General features: G+C 34.9%; 1 protein-coding gene across 7 annotated transcripts in view; it reads right to left on the minus strand.

Moving 5' to 3' along the window:
- TrpA1 (Transient receptor potential cation channel A1) overlaps positions 1 to 17749 on the minus strand; it is a 72995-nt gene that overhangs the window by 23393 nt on the left and 31853 nt on the right. For 5 of the 7 annotated variants that reach the window (XM_053767977.2, XM_053767975.2, XM_053767978.2 and 2 more), the window contains one exon: positions 17160 to 17279. In XM_053767977.2, coding sequence (XP_053623952.1) covers positions 17207 to 17279 — 73 coding nt within the window. In that variant the 3' untranslated portion in view covers positions 17160 to 17206. Of the gene's footprint in view, positions 1 to 772; positions 929 to 8400; positions 8565 to 17159; positions 17280 to 17749 lie in introns of those variants that run through there. The other 2 variants (XM_053767976.1, XM_064437004.1) reach the window with 1 other exon arrangement.

Here is a 17749-nt window from a genome sequence, read left to right on the forward strand (position 1 = left end):
TAAGCTTATTCAAAATATCATGAAGTAATACACTGTTATCAATTTCTCTCATACTCGCCTATGTCAACCCTTTTGGGAATGCTTTTGTTGTTAATCAGTTGCCACAGCTGTGTGTCCCTTACTCAATTCGTACTACATTGACTAGGGAATATGGAGTAGGCAAGAAAACCCGTCAATTCATCGTCTTGAATATTTTTCTACTTTGACATAAACTTTGGATACATTGATGATAATATCATCAACGTCCCAACACAAGATGTACATAATTTGCCAACCAACCAATATGGCAGACAAAAAGGCATCAATACAATTTCAATTGAATTTTGAATTCTTGGAAGAATCGTATTCTGGCATTGCCCGTGTTGCTGACCATAGAACGTCCACTGGAGTTATAAGGAGGGCGTTCAACAAGATTTGTCCATTGCCAATTGCAACAGATTGTGGTTGAAAGGAGGGAAGCCTTTCAACGCCCGGGGGCATGTTAAGACCTTTAGCCTCTTTCTTAATATTTTCTTTTAATTGTTTGTGGGTTTTTATACCTTCACTTGTTTGTTGCTTGTCATTGAAGAAATACAAAAATTCATACAGTTTTCTCCAATTTTATTTCTTATTTTATTTAAAAGCTTCGTTTCCATTTATTATTACCTGGACCGATAGACCAATGCAATATCTGACTTACCTTAATTGTAATTTTCGAGAACTGTTCCGACAAACGCTTTTTGTTTTTAATCAAAATGAAGGTGAATATTCGAACTCTAACTTTTAGACTTACCCTCAATATTCGGTATGGGCTTTCAGCCAAAAGGCACACTTCGCCAGAATTCAACTTGTCTTGAACTTGACTCGGCAGCATTATTTGTAGCTCTCCACCATGGTCCAGTTTGGCTCGAGGCTCGCGATTATGACCAGTTAGTGTCCACATCCATTCCTGTGCCAAAAAATAAATTATTATTATGGAGTGAAAGACTCGCAAGGGTGAGCTTTCGACTGGACATTCATAAGACCATGAACAGAGATTCACGGAAAGAAAGTAGCGACTTTTAGCCAGTAGTGCTGCATGGCATTGGCGTACTATAGCGTCCCTGATAATTACCGCGTAGTCGTGGGCGTTATTTCAACTAACCGTTTGTTTTCTATGCTCAATGATCCAACTGGTTTAATCATAACTGCAAAAGTAGTTGGAATACCCAACTGGTTTGCTTCCAACGTAGCCGCGCACGGTGAGCCAAAAATGCTACGAATCAGATGAAAAACAAAACCACGTTGTTATATCAAACTAATTGGCAACGCCAACCGGTTTAGTAACTAGTTGCTCGTTGATCAAAAACAGTTGAGTTTCGGTGGCTCGAAAAACGTCAACGACCCACCACTATTCCGGCGTGCAAAGCAGATTTCGAGTCTTCTGGCATTTCTTTCAAACTTTGCAAACAAGGTCGTCGGGACTGGGCGAGCGCCTGTGGGGAAAGCGACTTGCGTGAATAGCTCCATCTCACTTACGTGACACTATTTACTGCTGGTGCGGCTGCTATGGTGGCAGAGTCCGGCGAAAAGAGTCTATTCATGTCTATGGGAACCATAAATATTTGCGCTATTTGTTTGAGGCTCCTTGGACCTTGGTCATCCCAAGGTATAAAACATGTAAATAAACTAATTTGGCCAACAATAAAGTAATCGTTTGCCGAGGAATCACTTGCCACGATTAAGTAGCCATTAACTGCATGACAATAGCGATTTAGGATCATTTTTTTATTTCAATTAATATTTATTGCGTTAATATTTAGGTATATTTAGATATAATTTATTAATACTGGTATGATTTCGAGAATAATATTGATTTGTTGTTCCAAAGTACTTACAAACAACATCATTACTTGTTTTATTATAATAAACCAAATGGGAAAAGTCAATTAATATGTAAATAAAAAACGGAACACGGAAAGCCAGTGAAATATCGAAGAAATGTTCAGTGTTTTTTATTTGAACTTGTAATCATAACAATATATGGTATGGCTTCTTATAAATTAGTTTATTGATGTAGTTGCTTTTGTACTAAACTAGTCGACTGGTAAACGTCACGTAACAAGCTTGGCTGTCGTAATCCTCGTGGTTTGCCACGTGATTCCAGCAAAGAGCGCCTCAGTACACAAATTCGCAATTACAATTATTTTGGTGTCACAAAGTGTAAGGTTTCCATACGTACGGATCAAAAGGCATCCCCTTTGATCCGTACCGTGATTTTATTTATCATTTGCACGCGGTTACAATTATTTAATTACGTTTTAATTGATATTTTCTTACTCTGATTTATATTACGTATATTGTGGCAAATTAAGTATTATCTTTATAATAAGGATTTGGTGCGATTTTCGTCCAAATTATCAATGCCAGCCATAAAACATGTTGGCCTACAATTTGAGAGCGATGAATAATAAAGCACGTAAGAATTATAGATTCCGCCGCCACGCCGTTTCGTACGAGTCATGAAACACTTAAGACAATACAAACATTCAGTATCAAATTTTGCATCGCCAATGGAATTTCGTTGAAAATATTACAGAAGGCTAACGGTGAATCGAATATATAAAAAACACGTACTTATGAGTGGTACAAAGCGTTCAAAAGCGGTTGAGATGTGATGGAAGATTTGCCTCGCTCTGGTAGGCCACCAACGACACAAGAACAATTTCTTAGTGGATTTCATATTATAATATTGAATTATGCAATACACCTAATAGCAAAATTATTACATTTCTTGGCAGTAATTTTATTGCTGCGCCTATACAAAAGCTTAGTATTACGTAGTTAGTGTATCATATGTTATTCGTTTACTGTTTATACAAAGCTAAAAGCATATTTTACGAGATTAACCCTAATTTCTTTGTACTTTTTCTATCGGCTTTGCAGCGCATAAACGAAGTTAACATTATTCGATTTAAAGAGAAAGTGCTTCGTTTAATATTTAACGTTGGATACAAGATTGTAACAGTTTATTAGTTTTCTTTGTTCAAATGGCTTTGTAATATTTCTTTGGCACGACATTAGACTTTATTTATTTGGAGGCGACCCTTCTCCTATCAATCCTGACAATCCTCCATGCGCTCATTTTATTGACGCTACATCAGTAATCGGCGCATAAAGGATCCATTGTACATCCTGATGAGATAAATTTAAGTGCACTCGATTATTGACTTAACTAACCCATATTTTTGAACTTTTGCATCTAAAGTAAATAAACCACAGAAATCAATAAAGTAAAAAAATCGTATGCTTCATACTTAGATACTTCAAAACGAATGTACACGAATTAATCCAATCTTTTTCTCTCATCTGATTGTTTTTTTTTTGCGGAGTATATTTCGACAGGAAATATCATTTCATTGGGTGCCACGTCGGATGGGCTTATTGGAAATGATAAAATAGTGAAGGTGAAATGTCCTATCACGGCATATGAAAAAGGAATTGAAGATCAATAATGGAAAATAAAATTGTCAAATATCGCTACGATTTAAAAAATAAAATCAACAGAAATAGTGATTGGTCCTACCAAATACAGGGCCTTTAATGTCACACAACGAGATAAACATTTATTTGCAATTTGGGCAAATGAAGCATTAATAATTGAATACATCGAAAGAGATTATAATTTTAGGTTCACATAAATTAAAGCAAAATTAGTTAAATCTTTCATGGATTGTTTACTCTCTGAAATTGTGAATCCGAGCTATACCAATACCACCCAAAAGAAAACGAAAACAAAGTAAATGAAAATGAAAGTAAGGAAAATTTTACAGCAAACTCCCTGGAAGATAATGTTTCTTCTGTTCAAGTTACAAAAGTTAAATTTTAATAAATTTTTGGAAAGCAAAGATATATAAATCATTTTTTTTTACGTTTAGAATAAGGAGATTATTTTAACCTTATCGTTACCATCATCGACACCGTCACAATCACCGCCAACATCAACATTAACAGCAAAACAAAAGCATCGACATCAACATCATCACCCCTTGACCCAACGGAATCCAATTGGCTGATGGTCTTGCTTACCAAATTTTGCTGGTCAAATCTTGTTGCCCAAACAATTATTTTTCTGACCTACTAATAATTACATTATGGTAAGAAAATTGAAATGCGTGCGCGGAGCGCCTGGGACGGCGCAGAGTTAGTGTGACTCGGAAATAGTACTTAAACGCAGATATGTCAAACTATGCTGGCGAGCGATTTAATGTATCCCTTAGAAAAATTTGTCAATTAAATTTGCCAGCACATATTCGAATTCCAAGATGGTACTTCAGTCCAGACGCTGAGAGTGGTTCACCGACTACTGCGCGCTCAGAAGTTACAGGAGACAGTGTACTTCAGCTTCATTTGTTTTGTGATGCATCGCCGTCTGGGTATGCTTCGGTAGGATATTTTCGCAAGCGGAACAGCAATGGATCTGTGCAAGTGGCTTTCATCGCCAGTAAAAGCCGAGTCGCGCCTATCAAATCGGTAACTATTCCTAGGCTTGAACTTCAGGGTGCACTATTGGCATGTAGATTAGCGGAGACAATAAAAAAAGAGCATCGCATTCAACCAGTTGAAACTTTTTATTGGACAGATTCTACAACGGTATTACATTGGATACGAAATGATAATCAAAATTACAAAATATTAATTGCCAACAGATTGGGAGAAATTTGTGATCTTGGAAGAGGTATGGGGTACTTTTTACTTGCTTGCTTGCTGTCCACATAGAGGTTGTTCCTTCGTTGACAGCAGACTCGCTTATAATGGCCTTGAGGAGGTTGGCCTCAGATTTTAATGTCGGACAATGGGACAAACATGAGAGGAGCGGATACAGAGCTAAAGGCGTCGATTAAGTCCTTGGACCATGCTGCACTGGCTGCGCTAACCCTTAATAGAAATGTTACGTGGATGTTCATTTGTCCAGCTAGCCCGCACATGGGAGGAGCCTGGGAGAGGCTCATACGTAGTGTCAAAACTTCATTGAAGGTTGTACTCAAAGAAAGAGCCCCTAGGGAAGAAACGCTCATAACTCTGCTTGCAGAAGTCGAAAATATCATTAATAGCCGGCCTTTAACACATGTGTCAGTCGATCCTAGCAGTGAGGAGGCTCTGACCCCAAATCATTTTCTGTTAGGTGGTTCATCTAATTTGCCTATACCAGGTGCTTTTGACGATGGGGATCTATACCTCAGGCGTCAGTGGCGAATTTCCCAACGCTTAACCGATCTGTTCTGGCAGCGTTGGGTCAGAGAGGTATTGCCAGTCCTTATTCCCCGTAGTAAGTGGTCACAGGAAGGATTGCAACATAAAGTAGGCGACCTTGTTATCGTGATTGATCCGTTGTCGCCGCGCAATATTTGGCCTAAGGGCGTTATTGTCAAAGTGTACCCAGGGTCCGACGGTCGAGTCCGAGTGGTCGATGTCAAAACTAGTGCAGGTGTGACGAAGCGACCAGTCACTAGGGTGGCTTCGCTTGCCAATCTTGAGTGTCGCACTGGCAACACTGGGTGGGAAAGTGTTGGCGATGGCCACATTGGCTTAAAACCTCAATAGGTTTTGACGTTTTCTTAAAGAAAAAACTATATTGACGGTGTCATTCAAAATAATCTGTTGGAAAAATAAAGGTTGCAAAAAACTGCTGCATCGTTTAACTCACGCAATTATATCCCTTGAAATATGATTTGAACCAGCTGACGCTGTCGTCTACATTTGGTATAAAAATTATTGATAGTTGTCAGTCGTATTTTAAACAACATTAAAATTTAACACTTCCTTCACTCTACATACTTGAGGTTGCAATATTTGTTAAATGTAATGCTCATTTATTCCCACGCCTTTGTAATGTTGTGTTAAGAAATAATAGGGATAATTATAGACTATGTTTACACCCTTCTAAAACGGCATTACTCAGTAAAAGTATTGTATGTATGGCACCTAAAATTTATAACAAAATTCCACAACAAGTTAAAGATCAGAATTTAAATTTATTTAAAAAGCACCTCAGGTCCTTGCTGATTGATAAATGTTATTATAATGTGGACGATTTTTTAAATGATAGATTTAGATAAAAATTTAGTTAATTTAGTTACTTTTGTTTATTAGATTTAAATTTGCATACCCATGGACGGTGAAACATGTAGGATTAAGTTTTTCTTTTAACACCATATTGTAAAAAAATGTTAACTCATGTTTTTGCAAATAAATAATCTTTGTCTTTGTTGATGAAGTAAAAGACCTATTCTAAAATTTCCACCACAGAAAACCTTTTGCAATATCGTAAATTTTTGGGACATTTAACTACTTATTCCGATACAAGATCAAGCAGTCATCAATGTTATAAAATCAAACTACAGGAAATAAAACAACAATTGAAATTAAAGATAAATTTCAACGCCTGAATACTTGTGCCGTTCGGAGTAGAGACCTACGGTACTTGGAGACCCAGTGCGAGAGGTTTCTTTAAACAAATGTCTCCACGACTGGACGCCATCACTTGTGACAAGAGGGCTGGCTGTTTTTTCGCAAAGAGGATTAGTCTCGTTATCCAGCGAACGCGGGAACGCAGCTAGCGTTTTTGGTACAATGCATCACAGGTTTTAGATTTTTAGTTAAAATTTATTTGGTTTTAGTTATATTTAGGTTTAACATGTGCATGAAATATCGTTGATCGATATAATGTAATGCATGTAATAAAAATAATTTTAAAAAATACACGCAGATTTGGAAGAATATATACGTAGAAGTCTTGGATGTTGCTTAGTTACTTGTTTACTACGCTACGATACAATAACCATTCGGGAATCTTGATTTTATATTTCACAATATAAAATAAACCTTTCTAACCGCCACTGCGATCTATTATTCCAAAAATAAGCTTATCTGGCTGTCATGCGGTGAATATGTTGATGAAGTAAAATACCTATTCTAAAATTTTCACCACAGAAACCTTTTGTAATATCAAACATTTTTGGGACATTTATCTACTTATTCCGATACAAGATCAAGCAGTCATCAATGTTATAAAACCAAAAAACCAAATTACAGGAAAAAAACAATAATTGAAAGTAAAAATAATATTTAACGCCTGAATACTTGTACCATACCGTTCGGAGTAGAGACCTATTACTTGAAGAGCGAGTGCGAGAGGTTTCTTTAAACAAATATCTCCACGACTGATCGCCATCACTTGTGACAAGAGGGCTGGCTGTTTTTTTGCTCAAAGGTCTTACTATCCAGCGCGGGAATGCATCTAGCGTTCTTGGTACCATGCGTCACATGTTTTAGATTTTTAATTTAAGTTTCTTTGGTTTTAGTTTTATTTAGGTATAATTAAGTTTTAATTTCGAATTTAACATGTACATGAAATAACGATCAATAAAAAAATTAAACCTTTTTTGTAACAATCCCAGTAAAAATCACACTTTTTCCATATAAGTATTTATTATTAACTGTTATCTCAAAGGACAACTAATTTATGATAAGGATAATATAAGAATCTGAATACTTGGGATCTGGGATATGATTAATTATATAGATAGCGCTTTCCAAGTGGTGCAGCACAGACTAAACAACGTCTAGTATAGGTATCGCTCACAAGGAACACTACCAAAGTCAGCTCAACCTATGGTAGCTGTCATGCGTGCCTTTACCCAAGCGGGTAGCCGGCCGCTACGATGAGAACGGCCGAGCCAGAGGCCACCGTGGTAGCGGCCGCCGCGCCGCCGGGGCTGTGGAGCGAGAGTAGCACATGGTCCCCGCACAAATGCGGTTGGCGTCGACATCGTGTGGTATAAGTTGTTTCGAGTTCCAAAAACATCTTACGTCTAAAACACAATTGAAATTAAAGATAAATTTCAACGCCTGAATACTTGTGCCGTTCGGAGTAGAGACCTACGGTACTTGGAGACCCAGTGCGAGAGGTTTCTTTAAACAAATATCTCCACGACTGGTCGCCTTCACTTGTGACAAGAGGGCTGGCTGTTTTTTCGCAAAGAGGATTAGTCTCGTTATCCAGCGCGGGAACGCAGCTAGCATTTTTGGTACAATGCATCACAGGTTTTAGATTTTTAAAGTTTATTTGGTTTTAGTTTATTTTTTAGGTTTAACATGTACATGAAATATCGTTGATCGATACATGTAATGAAATTAATATAAAAAAATACACGCAGATTTGGAAGAATATATATGTAGGTAGAAGCATATCTTCTGGCCTCCATGGGTTTAATATGTTGATGAAGTAAAAGACCTAATCTAAAATTACCACCACAGATACCATTCGTAATATCGTAAATTTTAGGAACTTTTAAATACTCATTCCGATCTTCTTGATCTTGTGATCAAGAAGTCATCAATGTTATAAAAATAAAACTATGACCCAATAGAAAGACTTACAGCGAGTCCCCTTTTCCTCGGTACTGAATGGCAGTCGTGTGAGATGACTTGGAAAGGAGGTACTCCGCAGTCAGCCGAGGCCAGCACGGCAGGGCCTCGAGGCCTTGGAGCCTGCCTCCCTGCTGCTGCGCCGAAAAACCACATCCTTGCATTTACATTCGAATCTGCAATTGCGAAATCAAACTAAACATTTGAAAATATATTAAATCAGTGATTTAAAAGCCTAAATTTTAAACTGGAGAACTTTGCTGTTGCTAACTCTTTTGGTATCTATATTATGTATGTTTTGTTTTACGAAAACATTTATTTTTTATTATTATTTAAATTTAGAAATTGTCAAATAAAGGTAGTGTCAGCAGAAGTACAGATTTTCTTATTTCTTTCCATTTCCATTGTGCACTTGCTTGTTCATCCATTTCAATTGCAACTATGTGATATCCAGACATTTTTAATTCGATATTTGACATTTATACTAGACAATTGATTAAATAATTATTGGTAACATCGTAGTATTTTACTACTACTAAATGATGCGAATAGAAACTAGTAATTTGAAAAAAATAGAAGAAAGGTATCTATTGTGCAAATACTACACTTAAAAACTGCCTATAAAAACAATTAATTATAACGAAACAGTTACTCCTTTTAAAAGGCAGTTACTGCGTATGTTAATCAATTTATATAATTTGATAGCGCTTGGTATCTTTCGATCGCTCATCGCACTAATGGTATAGGACACGACACACCTTCGAGCAAAGTTTGAACAGCGAATAGTATAGCTAGTTGATGGAAAGAAAAATGTATATTATTTTAGCTTATTGGGTGTAATTTCCAAACGAAAATACCTAGAAAAGTCTTATACATTCACGCAAAACGAATTATGATAAGGCCATCGTTATTAGATTTTCATTATATTTTCTATATTTATTACAAAATGATTATTTTTTATATAAAATGTTTTTTATTTCATTTATTTGTAACTTTATACTTAAAAATAATGATGAGGCTACTTCGAAATTTTTTTTCGATTTCAACCGTTTGACATTGCGAGGTCATATAATTTTTATCGTAAAAATAATTAAGACTGAGTCTCTTCCAGAGATGGTTTACGGCCCATCGAGAATGATTTAGTCCGGGCATAAACCCAACCCAGACTCTTCCCGTTGCTACATTTATAAGACCAATAACATCGAAACAACGACACTGGCCAGGCTTCCAACACTGATTAAACCCATTCAATTACTTGGATGTGTGGTGGACAAATCTGTCATTTTAGTGATGTCATTACTTCAAGTAATCAAATTAATTTTCATTAAAAGTGCAAATCATGTTTTGCAATAGATTCTAATTTTTTGATAATAAAATCAAATAAGTACTACTAAATTATCTTTGTCATTATTGTATTATTAAATAAAAAACGATCGTTGCCAAAACGTTAATTTTATCCAAAACCAATTATAGTCATTTGGGGGTTGATTTCTGGAAAAATACCTATTTTTGAACGGGTGTTTAACTACAAGCGAATATGGCGTCTAAGCACAGTTATTTTGAAGTACGTTAGGGTTAAGTACTAATTAATGAATGTTCCGTACAAAGTGCTCTAGTGAAATTTTACTTTAACAATATACATTTCAGTAATAAAAACCTATAGGGACGATATAACTGGAAGTCCATTGTACTTCAATCATGATTCAGTCTAACTTTTATGAGAACACGATTCTCTTTTCCAAAAAAATATATTTTTGGGGGGGTCTTACATATTATAAGATAAAGTTAACATCATCTTGTTCTACATCAGAATCGAGAGCGATAAGACGTGTTTTGTCTAAACTTAAACTTTCGGTCAATATTAGTTGCACGTTTCTGGTTCGGAGTTAATAAAGGAATACACACAAAATGACGAATAGTATGTACATAAAAGAACGCAATAACTCTTTACATATGGGTTGTCTTGTGTAAACTCTCGTTTCTCTTATGCAGGTCTACTTATTATTCACAGCCATCCATTACAATACTCGTTTGTCACGTACACAGGGAGTAATAGAGTAAAGTGTATTGTAAAACCCGTACATACATGCATACATCTTCTCAATTCAACAAATTTTGTGTTAAAACATAACGTGTTACATTACGTTATGTTTTAACACAAAGTTTATTGTGTACAGAAAGTGAACGGTTGTGCAAAGACATCGGAGTTTTTCTATTGTTTTGTTTCATCGGACAAAGAGGAATCGCAAATTCCAACCACAGCTAAATCTAAGTTATTCCTACATACCCTTTAATAAACGCCAAAGAGCTATTAAATAAATTTACAACTGTTTATCAGAACACGTAATGAAAGTTTTATGGCGGTTTCACATTGGCCAACAAAACAGACTGTTAACAACTCTTTAATTAAAAAGAAAATAAAGGACGGAATCGGACGTCGATAACTTCTTTTCCTTTTTGGTTCGATTCATCAGATAGTCCGATCGATCGGAAGATGAGAACTTTATATCCAATTGGTTCTGTTTATAGGACAAATAGGAATCGCAAATTCCCATAGTCCAATCGATCCAAAGACAAAGAAAATTGAAAACCCATAAGTTACGGTAGTTAGCTAACGACTAACAAACACACAACTTATTTCTTCACAAAATAAGCTTGTCTTTGAGATTTGTCTGCGCATTTTTTGCATGTCCCTCGTCATTACATATTTATTTTGACGAAAATGTATTAATATATTAAACAACTCATCCTAAAGTACTGGACCGAGGTATTGCAATTAAATTTATTACTTATTGGTTACTTATTATAACCGAAGAGGTCCTGGACAATTTCTCACAAAGCGGAAAAAACTTGAAACCGGCCACATGGTGAGGAACAAAAACCGCATGAAAATCCGTGCATTAAGTTAGAGTTTATCGCGAACAGACAGAAAAAAGCGACAAAGGACTTTGTTTTATAATTTGTTAGATCATATTAGAAATATAATTTGGGTTTTTTTAAGTAGGTTTAGTTACGGTAGTAACACGGGATTTTCAATTTTTCCCTTCTAACAATTTCATATTGGAGTAGTAATAAGGGTAATAAAATTGAGAGACTCGCTGTCACACCAGTTAGTCACACCACTATGACACAGAAGATTTTTTTTTCCTCACAGCCACACCATTGTGAAACCCCATGAAAGAAATGATATCCTTATGTAATTATGAAAAAATGTTATGCACATTACTGTAGTGCATTATGGAAAAAGAGTAAGAAACTTGGTTTATTCCAAGTACACACAACTTGCACACGCGTATTGTCGGGTTATGCACAGTATTGCACAGCTCTCCCACTGTTACCAAAACATGACACGCGATGGCTGGATCTACATTAAATCATATTGTAACGATCATAATATGAATGATAAAAAAATCATTGATTTTATGACGAATTCATACTGGAATGTGTGCGAAAGCTTCAACAGTTAAATAAATATTTTCTTTAAATTATTTCACTTAAAGCACCCGCATACTAATTAGAAAATAGAGTGAAGCATCAGCACCTAGGTGTACGGGTTCTTTAAGTGGGATAAATTTAATCAATTTTCAAGTCGACTTGGACACCTGACTTAGGTGCTCTAAGTGGAATAACAACTGTTAACTAACTTAGCTGTTAGTATTCTTAAGTCCCTTTTGTAAATAGTTTAGCGATTGTTGCGATTGTCAGTAAAAGTAGTCAAATATTTTGGCTACAGGTTTCAAAAAATAGCTAGATCTGTATAGAAAGTTGTTGAAACACTGTTTCGTGGAACGAATTCGTCTATCTGCATACACAACACATATTCTTCGACCATAAAATTTACGTTTCGGTTTCAACTAATAATTCGGCTATTTTTTTTACATGTAACATATTCTTTGTTAAAAAAATAAGATTATTGATCGGAAGTTTCGGCCAAAAAACTTAGTCGAACATTAAATTACTTTTTTGACTTTGTTGCATTTGTACAGTCTTAATGAAGTCTGTTAAAAACGTAAATAGAACCTTACCTTAGAATATTTTATAGACGTAAGAATAAGCGCACTTCAAAAAAAATTTATCACTATTTGGCTAATTATTATAACATTTAACGTAATGAGTGAGCTTACAGCGCAAACCGCGTTTCAATGGTCGTTGCAAGCCGCGAACAGATAACGTTGGCGGTTCACGATACACTAAGAGGCAGGTAGACGATTTTCCTACAAAAACTATTTGTAACATAGGATTACGAATGGGGCATACTAGTGGTTCCGTTTTCTTCTTTACATCATAAAACCAAAAAAGCGCTCCAGATCTTCGAATTTGGAATTAGTGGCTAAAGAGCCTCTTAAAATAAAATAATTTGAAACCACTTTTTAGCTGAATCAAAGGTCAAAAGTAATAGCCGAAAAACGGTACTGTTAAGTCAATTGAATAATTTCGAAAATTATACAAAGAAATTCCTTAAGTTCTAATAAGTATATAAACAAATGAAGTACGTGACGTTGGGTTTAATTTACTGCGCCACTAGCTCTTAGTCTATAAAGCCTTTTTGTGTAGGCATGCGTGCTAACGTTGTAACCTTGTAGCTGTCTACTCTCAGTGTTGAAGCAGTTAAACTTATGGAGTATACTTTTCACAAAGAAACGTTGAAAGTGAATCACTAGTATATTTTGTTACAAAAATCGATGTTAAAAATATTAGGAAATACTAAAAATATTAGGAAATACTTACTATGACTAAAACTTGTGCAACTAATAATCAGATACTTAAAACGGATATAAGGAGACTTAAGAAAAAAAGGACTTAAGAAAAAAAACATGTATGTAGGTTAACAAGTAGTTCCCTAATAGCTAATAAGAAAAAAAATGTAGTTAAAAATGTTTCCAATGACACACTTCATCGCGAAATGGCTCAACAGTAGAATTATCAAACTATATATATATATATATATTATTATTATTATATATATATATATATATATATATATATATATATATATATATATATATATATATATATATATATATATATATATTAGCCTAGCTAGCTATATATATATATATATTAGCCTAGCTAGCTATATATATATATTAGCCTAGCTGTTTGATTAGGTGCTTCAACCCTGACATACTTCAGCCACCTAATCAAACAGCTAGGTGACTTGAGTCTAATAAACTATACACTGTCTAACGTTGAAGGATTTCTGAAACCTATAAGACTGACTCATAGATAAATATGAGTCAGTCTTATAGCCTATGTTAAATATTTCACATAGGTAGGTACAATCTGCGAAGATCTTTTTGGAAATACCCAAAGTAATTAAAGGATTATGTTGAAATTTCCCTACAAATGTTGATTTACTTACTGTGCATCTAGATGCTTATACTCTATACAATGTTTTAAATTAATACAAAGTTAAGATATGTATCCAGAGAACCAATATAAAGAATGATCAGAATCATTCTCTTCCTTCTCTTCTCCTTCAATGAGTAAAATCATTATTTGATTATTTTCACTCTTTTTATTATTCTCAACAAAACGGGACTCTACACTTACCATCGATACTACAATAGAATAATAGATTTCCTTTTCTCTTTATCAGGATATGCACGATAGCGAAGTCGCATTTGTGATTGGAACTACTCAATTTTTATTTCTATGCTAAAGCCATGAATGGAGTGCCAATTGACTTAATAATATTAGATTAGACAACCATCCCACATTAGAAGTGGTGTAGGTTGTGACTTCGCCTACACCACCAATTCTATTCTTCAACATAGGTCAAGTTGGCAATGATGTGATATAGGGAATGTTTGTTCCCTAAGAAACAAACATTTACTATTCCCTTTATTGAAACCCAAAAGGGTGTTTCATAACCTATGTTGAAGGATAGATTTTATTACAATCTGAGGTTTTTTTGTTGTGAATTATTTGAAATAGAGTAATAGATGTTTTAATTCTGAAACGGTCAATTTCGTATAATGTATTTATAAAGTACGTACAAAATATTTTTGTGAATAATGAAGGTGTCTAAAAGTAAAAACTTCAACTATTCCCAGCATTCATACAGGTACTAGCATTAACGTCAGGTCTTAAAACGGGATGCACACAAATTAACCTAATCATAAATCTACATTTAACCACTTGCGCCCGACTGCACGTTGGTGTAGCCGGGTATGATAAACAAGACGGGAAATTCATTTAAGCTTGCAAATATTGTTTTACTATAGCACTTAATATAGTATTAAACATAATTGCAGATTATTCTGTTCTACTACTGTACCGACAAATATGATTTAAGACGGTTGAGCATAAATAAAAGAAGACAGTAAATACTTAGATAAAATTACATAAGTACATCCATCATCCATCTGTTATGTTTACGGACGACACAGAACAAACGAAGCAACAAAGGTTTTCGCTCAAAGTTAAATAAGCAATTTGATAAAAATAACGTTAATGCGTCTTCTAAATGTACTGAAACTGAATCTCATAAAAAAAACGATGTAATGTGACAGGCGATGGATCTTGAATGATGATCATATCAGGCACATTTTATTGCAGCTCATTACAGGAGAAATAAATGTTGGATACACATTAGAAAAATTACGAGACATGCATGAAATTTTGACATTATTCATATTTCCTATATTTTCCATAATGAATACATAGAAGAAAAATAAATTACTTAACCTGATATTCAATGTTATATTTAATTATTGGTTTCTACCGGCTGACGCGGTAGTAACAAGAGGAACAAAAGGAATTGTTTAGTATTTATATAATGTTTTGATTGAAATTATAAAATCCCTAAGGGTAGGTAAAATTTGTATATTATTCAGTATTGTTTAAAAGGAACACATGAAGTTTTAATATACTTTCTTGGCTATAATAATATATATGTTATCAGTAAAATTAAAAAAACGTGCCATGGTCTCTGTCGCTTTATGGCTGAAGAAGAAACCGGGAAATAAGTCTGAAGAAGAAAGAGCGTGAAAAGAACGCGTTGTTATATAGATCCACTAGCTCCATCTATGTACTTTAAAAGGCATTTACAAGTTGGACATATATTTTATTAGTAAAATTAAAAAAGCGTGCCCTGGTCTCTGTCGCTTTATGGCTGAAGAAGAAATCGGGAAATCAATCTGAAGAAGAAAGAGCGTGAAAAGAACGCGTTGTTACATAGATCCACTAGCTCCATCTATGATTTACTTTAAAAAGCATTTACAAGTTGTACACTTGCTTTTCTTCCTAGCTTTTTCTATTTTTTAGAAAGTACCTATATAAAGCCACGTTCTGTAGAGGGAGCTGAACTGGGAAATTCGAGAAGCGTGTTCCCGTTGCCCAGCCGACATTGCTGCGTTGTGTTTTCTATAGGTTTTGTCATTGACGTGCGTCGACAAATCCAACTTTATTTGCGATGATCCGACGACTGATGATAGTGCAGCGTGACTAAGATGAGATATAAGCGTGACGCCCTAAAGGCGCGTTCCCATTGTTCAGTCGCCCTCCGTTGCGATCACGCACCACGTTTTAGCTCCGTCGTGCTCCTCAGCGCATGTGTTGTTTTAACGACGACATCGACGAGGGCCATTTCGTGGAACTCCGATGACAGAGAGGAGTAACGACATATGGCTCTATGCGCAATGGCGTTGCGTGGAACACGCAAGGCAGGCCAAGCCTCCAACGGGAAAGATGCGATTAATGTGAATGCAAAGAACTTTTCCTTTGAACATATCCCGATAGATGGCGTAGTTTTTCAATTATTAATTTATTTCTTGCAAAGTATAGTACTGACACAAACTTATCAAAATAATAATACTTATTTATTTCTCAATTATTTCTATGTCAACAATCTTTTTCTAGACAGTTTATTCGATAACTTATCGATTGATCAAAAAGTCCACACTTATAAAAAATTGATGAAGGTAAATAATAGATTCGATTGATACGTTTTTTGTAGTATCCCAAGCTTTTTTTTGTCTCTTAATCTTTGAAAAACTTAGTAGATATTTATAGCATTTTGATTCATTTAGGGTGTTAGAGGGACGTTATAGGACACTGGACTCTTCTTTAACACATTAGACATTGTAAGAGAGTAGACATTGTCAGCCTAAATATTCTGATTTGATAGATCTGGATTATATGGATGCCACTGTAGGATGCAAACTTTATGTCGACTGACGACCATGTTGAACAAACGCAATGCCCTGATTAGCTATTTTAGACTTATGCAGAGTTAGTTACTTAGTTGTAATAATTATACATATTGAAGCGGCGTTCAGTCTCTCAGTCACAGTCAGTAAAGAAAAAAAGAGACTATCAACCGACTGAGTGCTGGACGAGACGCAGACCAAGACGTACGACGACTACGAGTACCGCTTGAAAAATAAAGTCTTCTATTTCAATATCTTACTAATCGTATGGATATTTGATTAATTGTCCATATTGAATACTTTAGTTTCTTTTTTAATTATGTGTTACAACAATTACATATTACTTCCATAAACTGCGAGGGTTTGTCTGGACGTACTGTCGAAAAATCAATCGAATTACTTAAGTTAATACATATGACTTTTTAACATGTTGTTCTTATAATTTCAATTGGTTTTACGGGGTTCCTGAAATTTAAATACTATATCTGTTACCCTCCCCTCATCGAAAGGCCAATTAACACGGCCTACCATAATGCAAAAGAGTCAGTATAGCATAGTAATGTAGAGTATGTGGGGAGTCCAGTTTTATCGGAATGGGAACTTAGAGAAACGTGTATATACATACAAACTTATAATTAGAAAAATATTATAAGTACAGATAAAACTTATTCAACTGGGCGCAACATCTCATCAATGTCATCGTCATCATCATCATCACTGCCAATTATACCGATGTCTCTGAAACAAATTGAAATTACATACTACTATACTAGAGCTTATGACTAACTTCAAGAAAACAACAAAAATTATGAACAAATCACAGATTATCACATCAAAAATAAAGATGCTTTTGTTGATTCCAAAGTATTATCAAACTGCATAGAAAATATATTTTTATACAATAAAAGAACTTTGGGTAACCCGAAAGTTTCTTAAATTATATTACACATTAAGTTTTTGAGTACGGGAAGGTAGATGTCTCCAAATTTAAAATATTATTCCCAATGGATGAGTTATATAATTAGTAGATTTATGTATTTCAATTTGGGACTACATTGGGACAGTAGTATGAACAGTATTTTATTTTTTAGTCCAAGAATATACACACACACAATACAATAAACAACGAGTGAGAAATGACGACAGATAGTTTACAACCCATAAAGATGAAAGCTGATGATATACTAGTTGATCCGGATATCCTCATC

Source organism: Plodia interpunctella, chromosome Z (assembly GCF_027563975.2).
Source record: "Plodia interpunctella isolate USDA-ARS_2022_Savannah chromosome Z, ilPloInte3.2, whole genome shotgun sequence".
Taxonomy (NCBI): domain Eukaryota; kingdom Metazoa; phylum Arthropoda; class Insecta; order Lepidoptera; family Pyralidae; genus Plodia; species Plodia interpunctella.